Raw genomic sequence first — 22,695 nt, 5'->3', positions numbered from 1 at the left:
AAAATTCTTTTCTCACCAGAAAAGGAATATGAATTTTGATGTCAACCCCAAAATTTGGGGCTCTTAACATTTTTTTTCAAAATCACATATAAAAGGTTCTTTATCCCTCTGGCAAATACAAAATAGTTACCCTCAGGGGAAAGGAAAACAATATTTATAGAAGATAAATGATGATGTGATATTAAGATCCTCTGCTGGCTCACTCAAAAGGCTACTGCTTCTTACTCAAGCTGCCACAGGAAATCTATGCTAGTAGGGAGAAAAATTTCCATGGCTCAATGATGAGATAATACCAGTAAGCAATTTATTAAAGAGCCTGCCATCCATCATTGGAATTTAGAACAATAATGATACATTGCAAATAAGTATTCATCCCAGGTTTTTTTTTCCTCCTCACAAATTCCTTCAGCTCCAATATCTCTTCAGTAAATTAATAGTATTTTGCTCTTAGTCTTTTTGGAAACAAGCCAAGGAAAGAGAAGGCACCAGCGGCAGCTGTCACAAACCCAATGGTACTTATTGCTCGGTTGGCCTATAAGGAAACAGGAAACAAACAAAAAACACATCTTATTCTAAAAGCATCTCAGTGTCCTAAACCCCAGCTTTAGTTTGTTTCCTAAACTGAAGACCCATTTTAATGTACAATGGATGAATTTAAAACTCAATGCAAAATTAAAATTCTGTATGCAGATGAAATAAATTTATAATTATTATAATTATGACAAAGATAGCGATACACATAGGTAGAGATTCCTCATATTCTTATAGCTTCTGAGAGTTTAGAAACTCATTATGCCACAGTTCCTAATAATTGTCATAGTACCCCTGGGAGGTAGCATTACTCCTGTTTTGTAAAACTTGGGAAGTTAAAAGCGATTTGCCCGAGGGAGGTCGTACCACCAGGATGTTTAGATATAGTTCAGTCTTGAACCATGTGTTCTCCCCCTATGAAACCCCTACCCACTAAACACATACTGATTTGGTTGATTCTATATCAAGGTGAATATCCTGTGTGTGTGTGTGTGTGTGTGTGTGTGTGTGTATTGGTTGAGGGGTGTAGACATGATAAGAAAGTGGGAGCACTCATTCAAGAAGTCTATTAAAAAGATGACAGCATTTGGATGGACCCATGTGTGTGTGTGTGTGTGTGTGTGTGTGTGTGTGTGTGTGTGTTCCCTGACTTAATGCCTGTTAGGAAAATAATTCAGGGATGTGACTTGAGCTAAATACCTATAGGCTCTTATTTGGTAGATACACTTTCTATTCTGATAAACAAACTTCAAGAGAAGTCAATACTGATGTTAACTATCATGTCAAAAATTAATTTCTCATGTAGACAAACGAAAATAAACCACTCTCAAGCTCAACTGCCCATAAAGGAGCTCAGACATTTATATCTTTAAGGGTATTAATCATCATCATGATGATGGAACCGATGAATATTCATGGTTTCATGGCACTCAACTAATATCGTCTTCCATCTGCAGTGCAATTTTATGACCCAAAGGTCACATTCAGATACTTCAGAGTCATCAGGTATTCTGAAAACAACAGTTATTCTCTGGGAGTTAAGGATCGGGCTTTCAAATAAAGCAAAACATTTTTCCTAAATTACTCTGGAGACCAGCTCCAATGCTGGAAAGCGTGACCCAGCTCACACTGGAGCATGCCCTCTGTCTAACCCACAGCCCTCCACCACAGAGCCTGCCACCCCCATATGCCACATAATGTTCCCTCCCTAACTGTGGGTTCCCTATGGGGAACAGGCAGCATGGGTTCTGGCCAGGACAGAAGCACAATGGCAAGAGTATTCACTTCATTACATCATCCTGTGGTCTGTAGGGACGAGGCCTATAATTATAACTCCCTGCTCTGTTACCATCCCCAGTTGCCAAGGAGAATGACACTGGCAAACAACTGAAAAATCCTATTTTAGTTTACAATTCTAATTTAATGTATTTGGTTGGTTGGTTATTTCTTTTATTTGTAATTTTTAAATAGTTGCTACCTAAGTTGCTTCCCAGGAGAGAGTCAGAATTCACTATAGCATAGAGCTACCCACATAGCCCATGGGGAGCAAAAAGGGGCTGGGAGATACAAGATACCAGAGAAAATTCCAAAGAGGGGCAGAATCAATAATCAGACAGGGAGTAAGGATTATAAACCAAGCCCAAACCTCATGCAATTCCAGGCAGATGCTGAGATTCCAAGGAGGGCTGATACAGGAACATATGGTAGGCAATGCAAAAACAGGAAGGTGCAATTGGTGTCTTTAAACAGAGATATCAAATGGCAGCAGAGGACAGCCCTGGGAAAATGGCAGGATCCTGTGGGTGCGGTGGCCCCAGCTAGATGCAGTCCTAACTCATTGGGTATCTTTCAGCCACTAGAAACATAACATGTGAGAGAAATCCCATAAATCTAAGAGACTAGGGAGGGGACAGACAACTTGATCCTAACTCAAAATCCCCTGAGATTGCACAGGCAAGATACAATTATAATAAAGCCACTTCCAGCATGCAGTTTCCCAAATCCCAAACATTTATTTTTTTCAAGTTGCATTCTAAATGGAAAAATCATATGTAATTTGGACAATCCCTTAGAGTTATGTGTAACGGGATCTGACCTGCAAGATTATAAAATCCCAGGATTTTTGTGGTGAATCAGCATGAACAAGAGTTTTTACTTCATGGCTGATTTAGGATTATAAGATCACCAAATCCTATCCTGCACACTTCATCCTTTACAGGGCTTTCGGGGTGGGGGGGGGGCATGGTAAACACCCCATTCTGAGGATCTACATATACATGCCCAGTGAAATGTTAGCTATAACTGAAGCAGCTGGGTCCAGACATCAGTGTAGCTGATGTCACAGATGACTGTAGGGGTTATCAAAATCCCTCTTCCCCCAAGGGTCTAGGGCTGCAGTGCTATGCAAAGAAACACAGTCAGGGTGTACTGTCTGTCAGCTTGTCCAGGCCCATTCAAGGGTGCTGCTATCTTCCACAAAGATAGACACATTTTAATAACTTGTTTAGACTCGAACAGTGAGAAATGTTGATTTTAGGAATTTGTAAAAATAAGGAAAAGACAAGCCACAGGCTGGAAGAAAACATTGGTGAAAGGCATATTTGATAAAGGATTGTTTTCCAAAATATGCTAAGAACTCTTAAAACTCAACAATATGAAAACAAGCAAGCAACCCAATTAAAACTGGGCTAAAGATCTCAAGAGACACATCACTAAATGTCATATGCAGGTAGCAAATAATACATGAAAAGATGTCCAACATCATACATATTTAAGGAATTGCAAATTAAAACAATAGAGATACAACCATGTACCTATCAGAATGGCTAACGTCCAAAACGCTGACAGTGCCAAATGCTAAAGATGTGGAGCAACAGGAGCTCTCGTTCATTGCTGGTGGGAATTCAAAATGGTACAGCCACTTTGGAAGACAGCTGGGCAGTTTCTTACAAAACTAAACATACTCTTATCATATGATCCAACAATCATAATACTTGGTGTTTATCCAAATGAGTCAAAAATTTACATCCACAAAAAACCTACACGCAAATGTTTCCAGCAGCTTTTTTCATAATTACCAAAACTGGGAAGCAGCCAAGATGTCCTTCAGTAGGTGAGTGGAAAAATAAACTGTGGTGCATCCAGACAAGGGAATATTATTCAGCAATAAAAAGAAATGAGCAACCAAACCATGAAAAGACATGGAAGAATTTTAAGTGCATATTGCTTAGTATGGTTTCAACTATATGACATTCTGGGAAAGATAAACTACAGGGCAGTAAAAAAAAAAAAAAAAAAAAATCAGTGGTTGCCAGAGATTTAGAGGAACAGGGAATGATTAAGCAGAGTATACAGGATGTCATTACACAGTTGTCAAAACCAACAGAATTTACAACATAAAGAGTGAACCCTAATGTTAATTATTTTAGGGGAAGAAAATTTTTTCCTTTACCCATAATAAGTTCTCAGCTGAGGCTCTGTAATAAGAGGAAAGCAAACAGAAGTTTATTAACATGTACATCTCATATACTCATGGGAGAAATTCAGGGAAGAGTAACTCAAAGAGAGAGAACAAACAAAACACAACGTTAGTAAAAGGAAAGGAATCATAAAGATCAGAGCAGAAATAAATGAAATAGAAACAAAGAAAACAATAGCAAAGATCAATAAAACTAAAAGCTGGTGCTTTGCAAAGATAAACAAAATTGTAAACCTTTAGCCAGACTCATCAAGAAAAAGAGGAAGAGGACTCAAATCAATAAACTTAGAAATGAAAAAGAAGTTACAGTGGACACCACAGAAATAGAAAGCATCATAAGAGACTACTACAAGCAACACTATGCTAATAAAATGGGCAACCTGGAAGAAATGGACAAATTCTCAGAAAGGTATAACCTTCCAAGACTGAACCAGGAAGAAATAGAAAAAATGAACAGACCAATCACAAGCAATGAAATTGAAACTGTGAGTGAAAATCTTCCAACAAACAAAAGTCCAGGACCAGATGGCTTCACAGGTGAATTCTATCAAACATTTCGAGAAGAGCTAACACCCATCCTTCTCAAACTCTTCCAAAAAATTGCAGAGGAAGGAACACTCCCAAACTCATTCTATGAGGCCACCATCACCCTGATACCAAAACCAGACAAAGACAGTACAAAAAAAGAAAATTACAGACCAATATCACTGATGAATATAGATGCAAAAATCCCCAACAAAATACTAGCAAACAGAATCCAACAACACATTAAAAGGAGCATACACCATGATCAAGTGGGATTTATCCCAGGGATGCAAGGATTCTTCAATATACCCAAATCAATCAGTGTGATACACCATATTAACAAATTGAAGAATAAAAACCATATGATCATCTCAATAGATGAAGAAAAATCTTTCAACAAAATTCAACACCCATTTATGATAAAATCTCTCCAGTAAGTGGGCATAGAGGGAACCTACCTCAACATAATAAAGGCCATATATGACAAACCCACAGCAAACATCATTCTCAACGGTGAAAAACTGAAAGCATTTCCTCTAAGATCAGGAACAAGACAAGGATGTCCACTCTTGCCACTATTATTCAACATAGTTTTGGAAGTCCTAGCCATGGCAATCAGAGAAGAAAAAGAAATAAAAAGAATACAAATTGGAAAAGAAGAAGTAAAATCATCACTGTTTGCAGATGACATGATACTATACATAGAGAATCCTAAAGATGCCACCAGAAAACTACTAGAGCTAATCAATGAATTTGGTAAAGTAGCAGGATACAAAATTAATGCACAGAAATCTCTTGCATTCCTATACACTAACAACAAAAGATCAGAAAGAGAAATTAAGGAAACAATCCCATTCACCATTGCAACAAAAAGAATAAAATAACTAGGAATAAACCTATCTAAGGAGGTAAAAGACCTGTACTCAGAAAACTATAAGACACTGATGAAAGAAATCAAAGATGACACAAACAGATGGAGAGATATACCATGTTCTTGGATTGGAAGAATCAGTATTGTGAAAATGAGTATACTACCCAAAGCAATCTACAGATTCAATGCAATCCCTATCAAATTACCAATGGCATTTTTTACAGAACTGGAACAAAAAATCTTAAAATTTGTATGGAGACACAAAAGACCCCAAATAGCCAAAGCAATCTTGCAGAAAAAAAACGGAGCTGGAGGAATCAGACTCCCTTACTTCAGCCTACACTACAAAGCTACAGTAATCAACACAATATGGTACTGGCACAAAAACAGAAATATAGATCAATGGAACAGGACAGAAAGCCCAGAGATAAACCCACGCACCTATGGTCAACTAATCTATGACAAAGAAGGCAAGGATATACAATGGAGAAAAGACAGCCTCTTCAATAAGTGGTGCTGGGAAAACTGGATAGCTACATGTAAAAGAATGAAATTAAAACACTCCCTAACACCATACACAAAAATAAACTCAAAATGGATTAAAGACCTAAATGTAAGACCGGACACTATAAAACTCTTACAGGAAAACCTAGGAAGAACACTCTTTGACATAAATCACAGCAAGATCTTTTTTGATCCACCTCCTAGAGTAATGGAAATAAAAACAAAAATAAACAAATGGAACCTAATGAAACTTCAAAGCTTTTGCACAGCAAAGGAAACCATAAACAAGATGAAAAGACAACCCTCAGAATGGGAGAAAATATTTGCAAACGAATCAACGGACAAAGGATTAATCTCCAAAATATATAAACAGTTCATGCAGCTCAATATTAAAAAAACAAACAACCCAATCAAAAATGGGCAGAAGATCTAAACAGACATCTCTCCAAAGAAGACATACAGATGGCCAAGAGGCACATGAAAAGCTGTTCAACATTACTGGTTATTAGAGACATGCAAATCAAAACTACAATGAGGTATCACCTCACACTGGTTAGAATGGGCAACATCAGAAAATCTACAAACAACAAATGCTGGAGAGGGTGTGGAGAAAAGGGAACCCTCTTGCACTGTTGGTGGGAATGTAAATTGATATAGCTACTTTGGAGAACAGTATGCAGGTTCCCTAAAAAACTTAAAATAGAATTACCATATGACCCAGCAATCCCACTACTGGGCATATACCCAGAGAAAACCATAATTCAAAAAGACACATGACCCCAGTATTTATTGCAGCACTATTTACAATAGCCAGGTCATGGAATCAACCTAAATGTCCACTGACAGACAAACGGATAAAGAAGTTGTGGTACATATATACAGTGGAATATTACTCAGCCATAAAAAGGAACAAAATTGGGTCATTTGTAGAGACGTGGATGGACCTAGAGACTGTCATACAGAGTGAAGTAAGTCAGAAAGAGAAAAACAAATATCGTATATGAACACATATATGTGGAATCTCGAAAAATGGTACAGATTAACTGGTTTGCAATGCAGAAATAGAGACACAGATGTAGAGAACAAACGTATGGATGCCAAGGGGGGAAAGTAGCAGGGCGTGGCGGTGGTGGGATGAATTGGGAGATTGGGATTGACATATATACACTAATATGTATAAAATACATAATTAAGAACCTGCTGTATAAAAATAAATAAATAAAATAAGAAACAAAGAATTCAGGCTTATGTAGCATCTTCAACAAAGAACAATAAATTTGTAGAGAAATGACAGGACAAAGGAAAGTGGTTCACCTTCCAAGGGCAACAGTCTGTGGGAAGGTAAACATACAGGAAACTAATGGTAAACAGAGGCTTGTGAGTAGTTTGTTATGTAGATACCTCTAGTGCCCTCTCTAGGCTGATAAGGGCCTTACATTAACCACTGGTTGTCCCTGATGATTAACTTTTGTCCTTCCTGGTAGAGTGGGGAGGAGGAACACCTTTGAAAATTTATGTCCTGCTTTTAGGCAAATAGGGGGTGGGCAGAGAGCTTTTCTTGCATCCGCTTCTACTCAGTTGTCACTCAATTGCTCAAAATAATCCTTATGCCAAAGTGACATATTTGGGGGTGGCATATTCTGGTTTCTTTCACTATGGACTCTGGTTGATAAGGATATACCAATGTTGGTTCATCTTTTATAACGAATATACCACACTGCTGTAGGATGTTGACAGTGGGGAAGGATACATATATGTGTGTGGGAGGGGGCGTATGTGGGAACTCTCTATACTTTCAGCTCAATTTTGCTGTGAATTTAAAACTACTCTAAAAAGTAAAGTCCATTAATTTTTTAAAAAATACAGAAAAGTACAAAGAAGAAAAAGATGGGGCCACAATCCTTCCACCTTTCTAACCTTTTTATGTATTTATAGTTTTTTAAATTGGGGGAAATACACAGCCATTTCCCAAGGGTACTGTTCTATGCTCAAGACCCCTAAGCCTTAAAGGGACCCTGAAAAACAAATCTAATATTAGTTATTATTAGTACTAACACTATTAATTACTGATAGTAATAAAAATAACGATTCGAGTGCTGTAGTTTGTTAGATCAACAGAATTTTACTGAAGAGTGTCAACAAAGGTCTATAAAATTGCTAAAATACTGAAATTAAAAGTAGTCTATGAAAGTACACTTTTTATTGGGATGAATAATATGTAACGGAGTATTGCTAAGAGACTTTAAAAATCTCTTACAATCTATAAAAAGCCTCGGTTTATAGATTAGGAAACTGATAAACAATGTGTCCAAAGTCATCCATCTATGAAGTGGTGAAGATGGGGCTCTAGCTCAGATCAGCAGAATTCCAAAGCTTAGGTGTGTCCTTAAGGCTGTCACTACACCGTCTTCATCAGAACCTGCTAAAGAACAGTTCTATTAGTTGTTAAAAAAATGGTTGCTTTTCCATGGGTCTTGATCTGGGTATGAAAGGTGGAAAGATGATAGATTACAAGTGAGAGTCAAAGCAAAAAGATGGCTCTAATTCCTTTTGATTTAGCCACATTAAAAAAAAAATACTGATTGAGTGCAGTGGACAACTTTGTCATTAACAAACTTTATTTCTTAGCTATACCACTACTTTTCAATGCAAAGGTGAGCTGAGACTTGTGTGCGTGTCCTCTGTGTTTTGGCTCAGAAGCAATTTATTGCTACATGTGAATAGAACATTCATTATGGTAATGTACTTCCTAATAAAAATGAATTTCCAATTAAATTATTTCTTAATAAAAACAAATGTATCCTTTCATTATGTTCCATCTCCCATTTTCCCAAGCTTTCGTGAGCAGAACTGTAACTTCATTCCTCAGAATAGACATTTATATAACAGATCCACCATTTAAAGATACTGGAAGCCTTTATATATTCATTTTCTCACACCACTTTAATAAATCTTTAGGTTAAAACATCAATGATGGAATTGGATTGGTGGGAAGATAGGTAGGGAAAGGGCATGCTTTTAGTGAGGAATCTGACATACTACCGAATAGTGATGGTAAATAACAAAACTATAAGCTACTTCCTCTGGTGGGGGAAGTCCCCCACCAGGGACTTCCCTGGTGGCACAGTGGATAGGACTCCGAGCTCCCAATGCAGGGGCCCGGGTTCAATCCCTGGTCAGGGAACTAGATCCCACATGCATACCGCAACTAAGAGTTCGCATGCCACAACTAAGGAGCCCTGGAGCCGCAACTAAGGAGCCTGCCTGCTGCAACTAAGACCCGGCGCAACCAAAAAAATAAATAAATAATTTTTTTAAAAAACGTCAATTAATCCACTGAAAATCATCCAAAAGCTCAAATGAATCAAAGGATCTCCTTTGATGAATCAAAGGATTCATCAAAGGATCTCCTCAAAAGCACAACATTTCTTTGAAACTAGCATTGCAAGGAAACAGAAGAAATTTACAAAGCCACCAAGCTATGGCATCAGTTAGCCTCTTTCAGCTAATGGAAAAGAATCTCACTATTACCATCTATGTTTTCGGCAAATGAACTCCCTCTCAAAAATGTCAGCATTCTTTTCAGCATATTTTTTTTCAGTATATAAAGTTACTGATTTAATTGCTGTATGGTGGGGTAATGGGAAAAAACTGATGGACAGAGGGCAATAAGAATGACAGAAAGCTATGGTCTTGACTCTGCTTCAAGTCCCTTCTAACCCAAATTCATGATACAAATGTTCTAGTCTCAGTTTGGTCATGAACTTGCTGCATGACCTTGGGCAACTCGATTCCCTCCTTTGTCCTTCAGTGTTCTCATATTTTCTTGTTCTTTTCCATTTGTCTGAGGCCTGAAAATTTGATCATAGTCAGTAGCTATTATTTTCCCAATGTAAGAAACTTCCATTTCCCCTAGAGAAAACTCACCTGCTCTGAAACTCCTTCTCCATAGCGGAGCAAAGTCACAAAATGCTCACAGTTGTTGACAAATAAGTCATACTCCACCTCCTGTCCAGCAACAAACTCTGACCGTTGCATGACTTCTTCCACAGGGAGTGGTGGGTATGTTTCATCGTATTTATTGTTTATTCTGTATGTGTCATTTCCCACAACATCTTTCAAAAGTTGCATCTTCACCAAGGCCTTTCTGCTGAATACAGATTTGGCGCTTGTAAACGATGTAGAAATGCCATCGTCTATAAGGAGAATTCTGGTTAGCAAGATATAGCGACCCAGCCCAGTGAACTCCACTGCCATCCTAACTTATCCTCAAACCAGAAACCATTTAATCTTACTAACTGTAAACCCTCATTCTCTAATTTATCACTAACACTTATTCAATTACTATATGAGTGAGAATATAAGAAAACTTTTTGAAAATCTATATCTACCTATCTTTTTGAAAATGTCTAGAACAAATTGGGTGTGAAAACTCTACCTATTTTTGAGGAATAAGTTCTCTATCAATTGGTATTATTATCAGGGATCTTGGCATATGTTTCTAACAAAGTACAGATAAGATCATCGCCCCCTTTTTCTATGACACGGTCTATTTTTCAGCATTTGAACCCTTCCAAACTAATACCATTGGGCTTAGCAGTAGTGCATTATGATTAGTGCTCTTGTCCTGCATCTAAGCAGCACTCCTTACCCCCAGCTCTGTTTTTACACTTGTTCTTTTAATTAGGCTTCACTTTGAAACCTGCAGGGGACCCCAGTCTTCTGAGGGGTAAGTTGGGGTCAGGCGGGGGCCCTGCCTTTGTTTTGCTAGTTCCTTTAGCCAAGAAACTGAGTCCTAAAGCTAAACCTAATGTAGTAGGCACTGTCCATGCTATGTGGCCCCTAGCTGTGCCCTACCCACCTGTCACAATGCCCCATGCCCTACCACTCCATCTTACTGCCTCTACTAGTAAGCATTGGTCTAGACTGCCTGAAACCTCTGTATCCTGGCGTGCCGTGGTCGGCATCTGAGGCATCTGATTCCTTAGTGTTCAGCTTTAACACCAGGCCCTAGGCCCTCTCCATCTGCCCAAGACTGCTATGCTTGGCCATTGTTCAAGTAAATCATGAGATGAAGGGTCTCTGTATAACCAGTGTTATGACACTTTTCCTTTCAGTAATGACTAAAAGCAAACTTTTTTTCCACTCCTCTTTTTTTTCTCTCCTCCAAAATCCTTTTCATTGGAGCAGCATTTCCAGTTAATTATCTTACACGTTGAAAGTTCTTACACATTACAAGTTCATAGGACACATATATCCTAGTTAGAATTATTCAATTTTTTTGTTTTTGACTAGTTTGATGCAATCAATTTACCGATGAGAAAATCAAAGCCTGGAGAGATAAACTGGCTTGTGGAACATCCCACAAGTAGTTAACAGAAACAGGAATTTAACTTCAGTCTACAGGATCAATCAAAGCTCAGTGCTTGAACCACATTAAGATGGAGCTTAAGATGGGAAAAAAGAAAACCGCACAAAAACCTCATATTATTTTCCAAATGTGAAAACTGCAGAGATAATGTAAAGAATTGCTTAGCGTTAATTACTAGACTCTACAGAATGAATGGCTCTGTATCGTAAATGTCATTTTATTTGCCATTTCCACTTCCAATATTCTAGAACAAGAGGCAAATAGCTCAAAATCTTGCAAAAATCACTTCATTAACAGTTCTCAGAAGCTCTCAAGATAGTAAGACTTAGGCCTATAAACACTTCTTTATAAAGGTATCTTGAGGAAAAAATATTCTAGGCTATTTGTTATTTGTGTACATTTTTTCTTAATAATTTGTGCTCATTTCTAAACCTGTAGAAAATACAGAAAAATACAGCATAAACACATAAATAAATATAAACCACCTATTATCCTGCCACTCAGAAATAACTATTATTATTATTTTGATGTATTTGTACTGTCTTTTATTATCACTTGTATATGTGTGTGTATATGTTTGCATTAACATGTATGTGTGTATATATGATTTCTTTGCAAACCAGGTACCATATTACACAATGCACTTTTAATCTGGAATTTTCCAATAGCTATCATACAAGATCGTCTTTCATGCAATTAAAGATGTCCAGAAATGATTTTTAGCTGTTAAAGTATTATTGTTTTAGTCTACTGAGCACCCCATCTTACCACTGCTTCTTTCTTTCTGGAAAAGACTCTTTCTAGGCCAGTCATACTATCCTATTCCTGGACTCAGTGATGGTTCAGTGATGGACAAGGGACCCACACCAGACAATTAGAGTCATTCTCCATGATTTTTCTAACTGCAATGGGCAGGGAGTAACTCTCTCTTGTGAGTCACAAGCCTATAAGGATGAGAGCCTAAGGATGCTTATGGTCATCCGTTCAGCTTCTTAGACATAGCCTGGGATAATGAAGACAATATATAGAAAAAGAATGCAGATGTGGGATGGAGAATTTTGATAGTGTTCAAGGCCCTAGATCCAGGCATCCCTGAGGCCAGCACCATCTCTACTCTTTCTGTAGTTTCCTTCACTGAAGCAATGAATTTGCCTTTTTGTTTAAGTGAATTTGAATTTGATTTATGTTACTTGCAACTAAAAAATTCTGCCAAACACAGACACCTAATATCTTGTGGCTAAATCATAATTTACTTAACCATTCCCTTGCTGGCCATTGATCCATTCTGTTTTTTAAACCATTATAAATGAGATAGAAGTGAACATTCTCATACGCAAATATTAAATAAGTATCTCTAAAAGTATTCCCCAAGAATAGATTCATAGAGGTAAAATTACAGGGTCAGAGCATATGAACTCCTTTAAGACTCTTAGCACATATTGTTAAATTGTTTTTGCGAACAATTTTATCAACTTATTTTTCTGTCAACAGTATCCTTGTATTTATCTCATTATACCTTTATCAACAGATTATCATTTTTTTTAATTTTGCTAATGTGAGAGGCATAAAATCTGTCATTTTATTTTATAATTCCTAGATGACTGAAAAGCTGAAACCTTTAAAAATGGGTATTGGGGGCTTCCCTGGTGGCACAGTGGTTGAGAATCTGCCTGCAAATGCAGGGGACACGGGTTCGAGCCCTGGTCTGGGAAGATCCCACATGCCGCGGAGCAACTGGGCCCGTGAGCCACAACTACTGAGCCTGCACGTCTGGAGCCTGTGCTCCGCAACAAGAGAGGCCACGATAGTGAGAGGCCCGTGCACCGCGATGAAGAGTGGCCCCCGCTTGCCGCAACTAGAGAAAGCCCTCACACAGAAACAAAGACCCAACACAATCAAAAATAAATAAATAAATAAATAATAATTAAAAAAAAAAATGGGTATTGGATTTTTGTCTTCTACAAACTGTTCACAATCTTTTACCCATTTGTTTGTTGGGATTTGGGTGTTCGCTGTTCCCTCAGCTTAAGGAACTCTTCCCCCAAATATCACGTGCTGGGTTTCTTCACCTCTTTCAAGTTGTGTCTCAAATGTTACTTTCTCATGAGATTTTCCTGACCAGCTAATTTAAAACTGCAGCGGCCACAACTCCCCAGCACTTCCTATCCTGCTTCTATGATTTTCTCCATTATTACTTATCTCTAATCTAACACTACTTTCTGTATTTTGTTCATGCTCCCTCTCTCAGGCTTGCTCTCTCCCTCTCTCGCTCTCTCCCTCTCTCCCTCTCTCTCTGTCTCTGTCTCCCTCTCTCCCCACTAGAATGTAAGCTCCACTGTGTAGGGACTGGCTTATGTATCCCTAGCATTTAGAATAGCCTTTGGCACATACTGGAAAATCTATAAATAGATGTTGAATGAATTGAAATAATCTATTTGTATTATATATAAAGACATTGTGACTCTTGTCATGTTTGTGGCAAATATTTTCCCCAGCTGATTATTTACTTTTTAGCTGTGTTTTTTTAATCCAGAGGTTTAAAATTTTAATGTTAATTGGCTTTTGTGATTTCTTCAACGCCACTTTATTCTTAGAAGGTCCTTCTGTAAACGTAGATCAGTTGGATTTATCTACTTTCTACATTTTATTTCTAGTCTGTTTTATTTTATGATTTTGTTCATGATTCCTTCTTGTAACAAGAAAACTAAAAAGCTCCCAGGAGCTTCTGGAAACAAACCTTACCTAGAGGTGTTATGTTGATAACATATCCGTCACCCAAGTACAGTGCCCAGTGTTGATAGCCAGGACGAAACACTTCAATCAAGTCACCTGGCTGAGGGTTGCCAGGATAGTTCAAACTAAAGCAATCATTAAACGCCATCTGCAACGACAGACACAAAGAAGATCTAGCTGATATGACTTGGCAAAAGAAAATCAGTTCAAGGCTTCTACAGAAACATGGCAATACAGAATTTATTGGGATTGCATTCCTTATTAAATACTTAGATTCACACCACTGTCCTTTTCTTTCAATGATTCCTACACGGAATTATGTGTGCACACATGGACAAGTGGAGAAAGAATTTCTCTACTATTGCTTAATTTTCTATAGCAATGCTTCTCATACTGATTAACCCCAGGGCTCCTTTATTATAATAAGCATTTCATGATAATATCTGTTTTACTATATAAATACTCAGTTCATGACTACACAAAAAATATAATAAAGCACTTAGCATGAAAAAGTCAGGATTCAGAAGCAGAAGATCAGAAGTCTTTCAGCCTTTCATATAGCGACTTAGTAAAATCAAAAAGAGGTTTGGGTGGACACTAACATTCTGTGCAAAAATATACTTTATCTTGCAAAACTTACTCTGTGCTTTAAGCGGACACAAGTTCCAGGCTCAGATGAGTGTCCAGTCAGATATTCAGGCATACTGTAGGACACAGGACCTTTCTTCCTTGTGCTGAACTGTGCTGTGCAGACCCAGGCACACTGGACTCCACCTGAAACCATATACAAGTCCCTGCGGCCCTGTCCTTTGAAAAAAAAGGCTTTTGCTTTAGTCTCCCAGGCTTCCCCTGAGTCTTAAAAGGCTGGCTCAAGAGTTAATGATTAGGAAAGGTGAAGAGGTAGAAAAAAAGAATAGCTGTTGGGTGGGGAAACTGGTAAAAATTTAGACTATAAATCAGCCAGATAGCGGAGTCACCAAACTTCCAGTTCCCTGAAATATATAGATAAATATCTGACACACATTCCTAAGTTGTTTTTACAGGAAGCAGAACCCCATCAGGTGAAAACTACTGACTTCAAGCACATAGACCCAGACTGGTTGAAACCAGAAGATTAACGATGCTTGAAATTTCACCTTGATGCCAACCAAGCCAAGAATTGAGCACAAGCTGATCACACACCCTGTGGCCCCTCCCTCACCTTGCCTTTAAAAACCCTTCCCTGAAAGCCATTGGGGAGTTCAGAACTTTTGAGCATGAGCTGCCCATTCTTCTTGCTTGGCACCCTGCAATAAATACTGTACTTTCCTTCACCACAACCCAGTGTCAGTAGGTTGGCTTTGCTGCATGTCAGGCAAGGGGACCCAAATCCAGGTTTGATAACACACCCACTAAATATCAGTAAATGCCCTTTGTCATTATGACAACCACAAACAAACACCCCCACAGATTTCCACCACTCCCCAACTGCCCCACTTACTGTCTGATTCCTCATTTCCGATTCCCAAAACAGTGCAAGGTGGTTGATGAAGAAGGGGGACAACTTGGAAGGTTGGGGAGTTCATTATATTGATGGGTATGTCTGAAAATTCAGAGTTTGGTGAATTTTTTTTCCTTTTAAGTCAGTACTTTTCAGAAAGAACATGAAAGTCTCTGATGGTTGATTTTTATGGAACATTACATTTTCTATGTACAGCATCCAAGTAGAATGACTCAGCAAGAGGAAGTTAGGTACATTCATTGATAATCAAAAGGAGATTTCATGCTACATCCATGTTGAATATCTAATTGACAACAGAGTATTCCTCTGCATCTCTCACTCTAATGTAGATATGCATACTCATTTACAAAATAAACCCAAGTGCCAGAAAGGGAAACTTCCAAATAATCTAAATTATAGTTATAATAGCATAGGCAAAGAGCTTGGGGATCCAGACTATCATTTTCCTGGCACACTAAAAGTCTTTTTTACAACAATTAATATTGGGAGGGTGTTTTCCCAAGTATTTGTACGCCATCTGTTGAAAACTTCAATCATCATACTGTCACAGAAATGAGGCCAAATGCAAGCTGCCCATCTGTTGAAAAATAACTATTAAAACAACTTTATGGGGCTTCCCTGGTGGCTCTGCCTGCCCAATGCAGGGGACACGGGTTCGAGCCCTGGTCTGGGAAGATCCCACATGCCGCGGAGCAACAGGGCCCGTGAGCCACAACTACTGAGCCTGCGCGTCTGGAGCCTGTGCTCCGCAACAAGAGAGGCCGCGATAGTGAGAGGCCCACACACCGCGATGAAGAGTGGCCCCCACTCGCTGCAACTAGAGAAAGCCCTCGCACAGAAACGAAGACCCAACACAGCCAAAAATAAATAAATACATAAATAAATTTTTTAAAAAAAAACAACTTTATGGAAACTATTAAGTCTAACCACCCTCTCAAATATGTTTGAGTCTTATTAATATGGCAGTTCACAATTTGGTCACATGGGCACTAAAAGGAAAAATAGATACTATACTATGATATAAACAAACACATTTCCCATGAAAAGGAATCAGCAAGCACACACAGCTGCCTGTTAGCATTCAGAGACCTAGCCAAGCTTACAATAATAACCACCATTTGAACAGAAAGTACTTTGTAGTGTAACGTTTTTTTCAAGTGCACTATTCAATTAACACTAATTCATTTTTTAAAAAATCTACCATGATTTGAGTTTATTATGTTATTATCCCATTTTACAGCTAAAAAGTGATAGTAGCAAATGCCAACCTTTTTAAAATACTCCCTGAAACACTTGTATTATAAAATACGGAGGGAAAACTAACTAGCCTAGGTGTGAGAGACATGAGCTCTTGTTTCAGGTCTTCTCCATGCTAGTTCTGTCACTTTGGGACTTAAATGTAAAATATAAAATTATAAAACATAGAGGGAAAAATACATAGGAGAAAATCCTCAGGATCTAGGGTAAACAAAGAGTTCTTAGACTTGACACCAAAAGTACTATTCGTAAAAGGAAAAACTGACAAATTGGATGTCCTCAAAAATTAAAACTTTTGCAGCACGAAAGACTCTATTAAAAGGGCAAAAAGGCAAGCTACAGAGCAGGAGAAAATTTTTGAAAACTACATATCCGAGAAAGGACCAATATCAGGAACATACAAAGAACTCTCAAAACTTAACAATTAAGAAGCAAAGAATACAATTAGAACTTGAGCAAAAGACACAATGACACCTTTTATCAAAGAAGAGCTGCAGATGTCAAGCCATGTTAAACATCATTGGCCATTAGGGATATTTAGATTAAAACCATGATAGCACTACATACGTATCACAATAGCTAAATTAAAAAACTGTGACCAGAGAAAATGCTGGCAAGAATGTGGAGCCACTGGATCACTCATTCACCACTGTTGATAATATAAAATGTTGCAGTCACTCAAAGCAGTCTGGAAATTCCTTTAAAAACTTAACTTGTAACTAAAACATGGTCCAGCAATTGCACTCCTAGGCATTTATCCCAGAGACTGAAGACATTAAGACGTATATTCGCACAAAAACCTGTACACGAATGTTTATAGCATAATAGCCCAAAACTGGAAACAACCCAGATGACCTTCCATGGGTGAACAGTAAACAATTTGTGGTACACCCATACCATGGAACACTACTCCTGAGGAATAAAAAAGAACAAACTATTAATAAATGCAACAACACAAGCAAGGATGAATCTCTAGAGAACTGTGCTGAGTGAAAAAAGCCAGTGACATGACATGTTATATATATGATTCCATCTATACAACATTTTGACATGACCTAATTATAGAAACAGAGAACTAATAATGGTTGCCAGGGGTTAAGGAAGTGGTAAGAAGGAAGTGGGTGTGGCTATAAAAAGGCAACATATGGGGCTTCCCTGGTGGCGCAGTGGTTGAGGATCTGCCTGCCAATGCAGGGGACACGGGTTCGAGCCCTGGTCTGGGAAAATCCCACATGCCGCGGAGCAACTACGCCCGTGAGCCACAACTACTGAGCCTGCGCGTCTGGAGCCTGTGCTCCGCAATGAGAGGGGCCGCAATTGTGAGATGCCCGCGCACCGTGATGAAGAGTGGCCCCCGCTCGCCGCAACTAGAGAAAGCCCTCGCACAGAAACGAAGACCCAACACAGCGAAAAATAAATATATATTTTTTAAAAAGCCCCCCCCCAAAAAGGCAACATATGAAAGATGCTAGAGGTGGTGGAATGCTCTGCCTCTCCATGTGGTCCATGTCAATAACCTGTTTGTGATACTGCAGTGTGGTTTTGCAAGATGTTACCACTGGGGAAAACCCGGCAAAGGTAAAAGGGATCTCTCTGATATCTTACAACTGCATGTGAATCTACAATTACCTCAAAATAAAAATCTTTAATAAAAAAAAAAAAAAGATCAATGTATTTTTTTCCTACAGAGCATAGAAGAGGACCAATATGGAGAAGTTACAATGAGGCAGCTTTTAGCTGTATACATGGAAAATTTCTCTTTTATTGAAAGTGATCCAACAATGGAATGGAGCACCTTGTACAGATATCAGTCTCTGTCACTGGGAATGTTTACACACAGTCACAGTTGATAAAAATAAGATTTCCATGGTGGGGGGGTGTGGCGCTGGTAAGGTGAGGAGGTCTTCCAAGGTCCCTTTCACCTCTAGTGTTCATCTCATGCTATTTCCCAGTAACTGTGCAATCCTCAAATCAACAGCACAAAGTAGATATAATTATTTCCCCCATTTTAAATATGAGGAACCTGACATTCACAGCAGTTCAGGGACTCATCCAAAGTTACACAGTGGGAAAGGGCAGAACCCACATGTGGACTCAAGATTAGCCTACGTCCCAGGTCAGGTTCCTCATCCGTAACTGCTTGTCCCCATGTGCACTATACCTCCTCCCTTGCTGACCTTTCTGCAGCCCTTCTTGCACGCTGTGAGACTGGGTAACAGTTGTGAGCTGATGATTACAATCACCTTTTTTACAGATGAGGAAACTGAGACTCAGATGAATTAAGTATCAGAACTAAAAGTCACACAGGTAGTAACTGACAGAACTAGAATTCAATCCCAGGTCTGTCTTCTTATTCCAGACTGCAGGCTGCTTCCTTACTCCACTGATTAACATCACTAGCCAAAGGAATTGCTACTAAACAATATTTCATCTTTTCCCCCTTCTCAAATATTCATTAGATATGCAAAAGCATAATGTATATTTCATAAGACAACACAGGAAGTTTTTAAACATTCATATGTGGAAGCAGTGAGTAATAGGAAGTGGAGCCTTGGGGAACCCCTGCTCTTCTGCAGGGGAGGTGTGAAGGTGAGAAGCCTCTAGAAGCGTTTAGAAGGTTCCCAGACTCATACCTTAGGGAAATGGCTAAAACCTGTCTGCTTGGGTAATTTGATTTACATGGACATCTACCCATTCCATTCAAGTGCAAGTGTGTTATGTAGTGCTTCATGAACATGATAATACAGAACCAATTAAAGATACATTTGTAAGTCCTCCGCTGAAATCTCTGTGTGTCACCTTTAAGGTAAAAGTACTTTATTTTAACAGTTCATCTGCACAGAATTGTTTGACTAGTTTATAATAAAGAGTGTCTGCAATCTTTGTACAAGAAATTTCCTGTTTCATGCCAAAACAAGCTGCCTTGTTTATAGCTCCTTGTTGGTCCCCCGGGATGCATCAAAAGAAATAACGGCCCCCTGCACAGATAGGGACAGGCTGATTAACTGCTGCTTGTGTCCCTGGGGCCACCTGTGTAACAAGAATACTAAGAGCACTTTTTCACAAACTACTCCCAAGGATGCTATTGGCAGTCTAAAACATGAGCACGGGCTACCCCCATAGTCCAACAGTCTCCCAATTCAATTTGGACCATTTTCCACTCAAGTTGCATTTTTCATCCATAGCCCTGCCACACTGAGATGGCTCCACGAAGCCCTGTGCTCCCAGAACGGCTAATTCACAGACCCTCAGAGCTGCCAGTATCCTTGTTCCAACATCCTCTCCCTACAGCTGAGGGTTCCAACTCCCAGCCAAATGAACCATCCTCAGCCATTGCCCCCTCATTCCTTGCTTGGAATCCCTCCATGGATCCCCCTGTCGACTCCGAATCTCGCTCCCTCTGTAATCTAATGTAATCCCTACATTCTAGGCAAACCAAACCATTATTCCTCACTCTCACCTGGAGTTATGTTGCTAATACCGAAACTTCTACCTGGAATGCGCTGCCCATTTCCAAATGACCCACTCTTAAGGATCCAGATCAGATGTCACCTCCTCCCCAAGGTCCACCGCCTCTCAGCCACAAGTGACGTCTCCTTCCGAGCTACCACTACTCCTTTATCTCTCTAACGCCCATTGCGTTTCCTACACCTGCGTGAGTTACTGCTGTCTGGGGAATTTTCTCTTCTGCTCCATGTGGAGGGCTGGTTCCTGTTTATCTCTACACCTGCAGTTTGCTGCAGAGTGCCTGTCACAAATAACTGCCCAGGGAATGTTTAATAAATGAAGGAACGAGGATCCCGAGCCCAGGGAGGACAGAGCGGCTGGGCTTTTCCAGCACATAAATTACATTAATAGTCCTGAATGCCAAAGTGATACCACCATTCATAGTTCCAAAACCTAATACATTATAATAATAAATACTTATATCATTATTCACACTCATTTCAGTGAGGACGGTGGATAGAAGGCCTTAGTAAGCAAGACGAGGTCCGGTCCTGGTTCTGCCACTTGATAGCTGTGTCACACGGGAAAGCGAGTCTCTCTTTCCCCATGGACTCTGTTCTCCCACTTGCAAAAAAAGAAAAAGGGGGGCGGGGGGGGGAGAAGGGACATGGGTTAAATGAGACGCTCTCTCCTGGTCCTTGGGGCTCTCTCGTCTTAGAGTCGGTTCAGCAAGGCTGTCCGGGGTCCTAGAGGTCCTCCCTCCCCCTCCCCAGCAAACCTCACTCTGAAGCCTGGGTTGTTCTCCCCACCGGTGGCAGCGGCGAGGGTCCTGGGGTCGCGCCGGCCACGCCGCTGCTGCCCCTCCAGCTAGCGGCCGGGTGTCCACTCCGTCTGCGCCCGGGGGAGGGCACGGCGGCAGCGGCGTTACTACCGGTAACCAGGGCCGGCCTCCAGCGCCAACGCCACCCCGCCGCGCGGAGAGGCCCCGGCGCTCCGACGCTGCCGCGCACGCTCGCTGCTCCTGCCGCCCGGGCCGGCCTGCGCCACCGCCTGGGGACCCTCCGCCCGCCCGCCCGCCTCCGTCCCCTCCGCACCCCTGGGAGTACCGACACCACACCTGCTCTCCGCCCGCACAGACACACACACAAACCCAGCCGCCGAAGCGCAGCCCCAGCGCGGTAACTAACCGAGGACTCCCTGCCCCGCCACTGGGACGTTCCTGCATCAAACTTTTCCGGTACCAAGGGCTAGTCTAGGCGCGGCGGTTGTACCGTTAACTTGTCTTGTTGAGCCCAGAAATGTTCGCGAGCATGAATACACATTGCGTCCACTAGGAGCGCGCCCCTCCTCACTCTACACAAATTCCTCTGAGGCAGCAGAAAGGATCCTGGTCCCTGTGCCCCAAGAAAGTATCTCAGTCTAAACTAAGGTGGGAGGAGGGAGTGGCCTTAAAAAAACCTCCCTGCTTCCCACCACACATACCTACAAAATGTGTACCCGGGAGCCAGTTCCGGCGCCCAGGACTGTGGGGACACACGTGGACCCCACCCCCTTTGGACTCCTCCCTGTCAGCCCTCTGCAGCCTAAGATCAACTTCAGAAGTGGGAGGAGGGCGGAAAGGAGGAAGGAAGGGTGCCTAGGGCCCTAGACGTCCAGGCACCAGTTTCTCCCAATGGGAAATTTACCTGGCTCCTTCCGATGGGGCCTTCCTTAAAGACACGACTCCCTCGGGCAGCCCATTCCCCTCCCCACTTGCCCTGCCCTGGCCCTGACAAAGGTCAGGTTCTAGATAGAGGAGCAGAGCAAGTCCCTTATTCTGCGCAACTCGCGACTCAGGTGCGCACGTGACAGGGCAGGGCCTAACTGACTCTCTTTCGGGCCATGGGCCAGCAGAGTCCTCCAGGAATATAGCCGTAAGAGTTTAAAAATAAAGCTGGGCATGAAGAGTATCCATTTTCTCCTTGCTAAAAAAGGGAGGCCAGGAATAACAAACCAGCTAAGTAAGGAAGGCCCGCAGACTGCTAAGTGAACTATTTGGAGCACAGCACAAGGACTTGCCTTCAAACAAGTCGTAACCTAGATTTTTACTCTGATATAAATGGACTCTCAGCTAAAAGGAAGGATTTTTTCCCTACTGATTCAAAGGCTGAAATAGCTCTCTAATTTTATGTTGTTTTGTCCCAATGGGATAAGAACTACCTAAAGATGCAGCCGCCTTTATAAAGGAATCAGGTTCCGTGGTGAAGGTTAAGGGTGAATCTGCAGGGTCTGAAATTGGGGTCTGGCTTTGGCATCTTTGGAAACAAAGTACTAGAAAACATGTGGGATCTAGATATACTTATTGGTAACACAGAAACTCAAACACTTAAGAGGTTGTAGCTTTGTTTTTATGAGTTAATATTTTTCTTACATGTTCCCTATTTAATGTATTTTTAGTTATAAACTGAATCAGATATACCTTTCAATACTCTTTTAAT

At 40.4% G+C, this 22,695-nt stretch overlaps 1 protein-coding gene across 15 annotated transcripts; it reads right to left on the bottom strand.

Moving 5' to 3' along the window:
* Positions 1 to 282: 282 nt before the first annotated feature.
* Positions 283 to 22,020, bottom strand: PLAAT1 (phospholipase A and acyltransferase 1). Of its 15 annotated transcripts, none has more exons than XR_003621774.2 (8): positions 21,904 to 22,020; positions 20,696 to 20,842; positions 15,494 to 15,595; positions 14,654 to 14,820; positions 14,023 to 14,161; positions 9,837 to 10,105; positions 2,177 to 2,386; positions 283 to 532 (listed from the first exon to the last, which is right to left on the bottom strand). XR_003621774.2 is itself a non-coding variant. In XM_028162110.2 (8 exons), the coding sequence occupies exons 3-8, from the start codon at positions 20,715 to 20,717 to the stop codon at positions 431 to 433; spliced, it is 801 nt and encodes a 266-aa protein (XP_028017911.2). In that variant the 5' UTR covers positions 20,718 to 20,842; positions 21,406 to 21,612; positions 21,904 to 22,013; the 3' UTR covers positions 283 to 430. The 15 variants fall into 15 exon arrangements, 14 of the variants coding, with proteins under 14 accessions (XP_028017911.2, XP_028017915.2, XP_028017910.2 ...); XM_028162110.2 differs by lacking the exon at positions 2,177 to 2,386 and adding an exon at positions 21,406 to 21,612 and having other exon boundaries at positions 21,904 to 22,013; XM_028162114.2 differs by lacking the exons at positions 2,177 to 2,386; positions 20,696 to 20,842 and adding an exon at positions 21,406 to 21,612 and having other exon boundaries at positions 21,904 to 22,013.
* Between the last annotated feature and the right edge of the window lie 675 nt (positions 22,021 to 22,695).

This window comes from Balaenoptera acutorostrata, chromosome 4 (genome assembly GCF_949987535.1).
Source record: "Balaenoptera acutorostrata chromosome 4, mBalAcu1.1, whole genome shotgun sequence".
NCBI lineage: Eukaryota > Metazoa > Chordata > Mammalia > Artiodactyla > Balaenopteridae > Balaenoptera > Balaenoptera acutorostrata.
This window is presented reverse-complemented; position numbering and strand designations above follow the sequence as displayed.

Bases quoted from the DNA above. Each gene is read 5' to 3' on its own strand.
- PLAAT1 (XM_028162110.2), bottom strand. From the start codon at position 20,717: ATGAGTGTGAATAATGATATAA. The intron at 15,596-20,695 runs GTATTTATTATT...CTGAATTTTCAG, and splicing joins GAGTGTGAATAATGATATAA to ACATACCCATCAATATAATG. The intron at 10,106-14,022 runs GTAAGGTTTGTT...TTCTCCTTATAG, and splicing joins TATCAACATAACACCTCTAG to ACGATGGCATTTCTACATCG.